Source organism: Schistosoma mansoni (assembly GCF_000237925.1).
Source record: "Schistosoma mansoni, WGS project CABG00000000 data, supercontig 0151, strain Puerto Rico, whole genome shotgun sequence".
Lineage (NCBI taxonomy): Eukaryota > Metazoa > Platyhelminthes > Trematoda > Strigeidida > Schistosomatidae > Schistosoma > Schistosoma mansoni.
In genome coordinates, this window is record NW_017386048.1 from 689,996 (window position 1) to 692,623 (window position 2,628).

General features: G+C 36.9%; 1 protein-coding gene across 1 annotated transcript; it reads left to right on the top strand.

The window, feature by feature from the left end:
* The first annotated feature begins 405 nt into the window (after positions 1-405).
* Smp_096560 (DEAD/DEAH box ATP-dependent RNA helicase,putative) lies at positions 406-1,559 on the top strand. Its single transcript, XM_018798753.1, has 2 exons — positions 406-579; positions 1,349-1,559. Exons 1-2 carry the CDS (start codon positions 432-434, stop codon positions 1,393-1,395), a joined length of 195 nt encoding a protein of 64 aa, XP_018646691.1. The 5' UTR covers positions 406-431; the 3' UTR covers positions 1,396-1,559.
* Positions 1,560-2,628: the final 1,069 nt, after the last annotated feature.

Below are 2,628 nucleotides of genomic sequence, written 5' to 3' on the forward strand. Positions count from 1 at the left end.
ATGTTATTGATTTTAAATGCTTAGGATCTATATGATGTCGAAATTAATGGTAGACATAGGAGCTAATTTGTTTATCTGTTATCTGTTTGAATCTTCTCATTGATGTTTAAGACTGCTACTAGTCAGTCTCTCACTTATTGGCATATGTTCATACTGTGTGTATTGCCTTGATATGGCCTTAATTCACAAGCATTATAAGCAAATATGGATAATGGCTGGTAGTGGAATCCAGTTGGACGCGTGTTTCACCCTATTTGTGACTCGTCAACTGGGTGTACCTGCATCTCAATGTTGATATTCACTTGCTTAAAGCATATGATTAGTTGATTTATTTGTGTATTAGCAATCTGTTATTTTCATTCTATACTTTATCATACTTGATTTTTAAAGGATTAGATATTCCACAAGTGAATTTAATAATAAATTGGAATATGCCAACAACAAAAACTGGTAAAGCTGATTGGGAAACTTATTTACATCGTATTGGTAGATCTGGTCGTTTTGGTAAAGAAGGTGTAGCAGTTAATTTTATTCTAAATGATGAAATGTATTTGATCAAAGAATTGGAATCACATTTTGGTTAGTTAGTTAGTTATTTGATATTTTTCATTCATTTTAGGGAAGTTCATTGTGACTTGAGTTTTTATTTTTTATTACGAAACATTATTATTTCAATACATAAACATTGGTACAAGGGGGCACCAGATACATATGTGCCACACAAGATTTCATTTCATTTATTCATGTGTGAGGGCTGTGATAATGTCCGTTTGCCCAGACCAAAGCAGGTGGTTTTCTTAGGGATCCATACCCGGAGCCTTTGACCTAACGGCCTGATCTACAAGTCAGTGGTGCAACGTAAGGACATGCAGTACCATGCTAGCCGGTGACCAACAATTGATTCATACGCCATTTGTTTTCTTAGGATACTGGAGCCCATGTGGACGATTGGTTTGTAATCAGGGTTTCCCAACTCCCCTCGGTCAACTCGCCGTGTTCACCAACCCGATTAGCATGCCGGACATTCGCTTTTCGTTCTCTGGATTTCGTTAACAACAGTAACGCCAAGAGAATGCAATAAGTAGGACTTGTGTGGCAGAGGTTGTATACGCATGGCCGTGTGAGATCATTTCGGTTGTACCAGGGTATTTGGGGGCTTACGCAACATAATGTGATCATTAGAAACTTTACAAAGTTTCCCATCACCTTGAAGTCAGTCAGTAGTAGTTAATTGTGTGTGCGTGTGTCTGTAGTTTGTCTCTGTTCTCTATTTGCTAAAATATTAAAATTTAACAAAATAAACGTTTTAATTTACTAAACATTTATCTTAATACTGTTTTAATTATAGAAATAGAAATTCCTGAATTAACTGCTGAAGATTTGAATAGATTTTAATGAGCGGATTTTATTGCTTTGTCATATATATCTGTATGTATAAATGATACATTCTTATATTTCCTTCCAGTTCTGAATGATACCATCAGAAATTGTATTACCATTTTATTTGTTGCCCAATATTAAGTTTATTATTCAAGTTTCAAATATACACTTCTGATATCTATGGAGTTACTTTGATTATTGGCAAAAAGAAAAAAATTGACGCCTATTCCAATGAATCATTTTGTCTAGAATTGAAGTAGTATCTGCTAAAAAAAACTGTAAAGGAATATCAAGTGTAATTCGGTTGGTGCATGCTGTCGTCTTCTTCTGCATTTGTTGTTGCGTGTGTGATAGAAGAGTCAGATCATCTGCGAAGTCCAGATCGTCCAGCTGCATCCCCGCTCTTAACTATATCGCAAGCTTCCCCCCATATGTTGATGTCTTCATAATTCAGTCGATCACCAGGAGAAAGAGAAAGAGTGAGAGTAAGCAACGTCGCCTAACACCGGCCTTTACCTCGAATGAGTCGGTGAGTTGTTCTCCCTGAACGATTTTGGCAGTTTAATCCATCATAGGAATTCCGTATGATATTGACTATCTTCTCAGGCACACCGTAGTGCCTAAGAAGCCTCGTAGTACTGTCCTGTCCACGCTATCACGTGCTTTCTCGTAGTCAATGAAGTTGATGTACAGTGATGAATTCCATTTAATTGATTGTTCCACAATGATCCAAAAAGCTGTAAAGGAATATCAATGTACATGCTAAATTCTATAAAAAAAAGCTTTATTTATTGAATGACAATACTAATATGCTTGTAGGAAATCAAATTAATCCAGATATCATGTATATCACCAATGACAAAGCTAGAATCTTCCGGTTAATGATGATATGTCCTGAAATTATTCTATATATATTATGACAAGCATACTGTGCAATTTAAGTCATATTACCATTATGGTCAATAATAATAAAACCCCTTTATCATATGCTCACTAGTGATTGGTTCCATGAGGTATTTCCTAGAGTTCTAGTGAGAATCAGTAACCAGTGGAGTTCAACCAGGTCTGTTAGAAGATATCAACTCACTGAAGACATTGGTGAAATGATTGCTCAACGTGGTGGATTGGTTGAAGCTAGACATTAACACCGTTGGATGCCGGCCGGCTCAGTGGTCTATCAGTCAAGTGCTCTGGCACGAGACTGGTAGGTCTTGGGTTCGAATCTCGCTAGGCGGGATCGTGGATGCG

Bases quoted from the DNA above. Each gene is read 5' to 3' on its own strand.
- Smp_096560 (XM_018798753.1), top strand. From the start codon at position 432: ATGCCAACAACAAAAACTGGTAAAGCTGATTGGGAAACTTATTTACAT. The intron at 580-1,348 runs GTTAGTTAGTTA...TTTTAATTATAG, and splicing joins AGAATTGGAATCACATTTTG to AAATAGAAATTCCTGAATTA.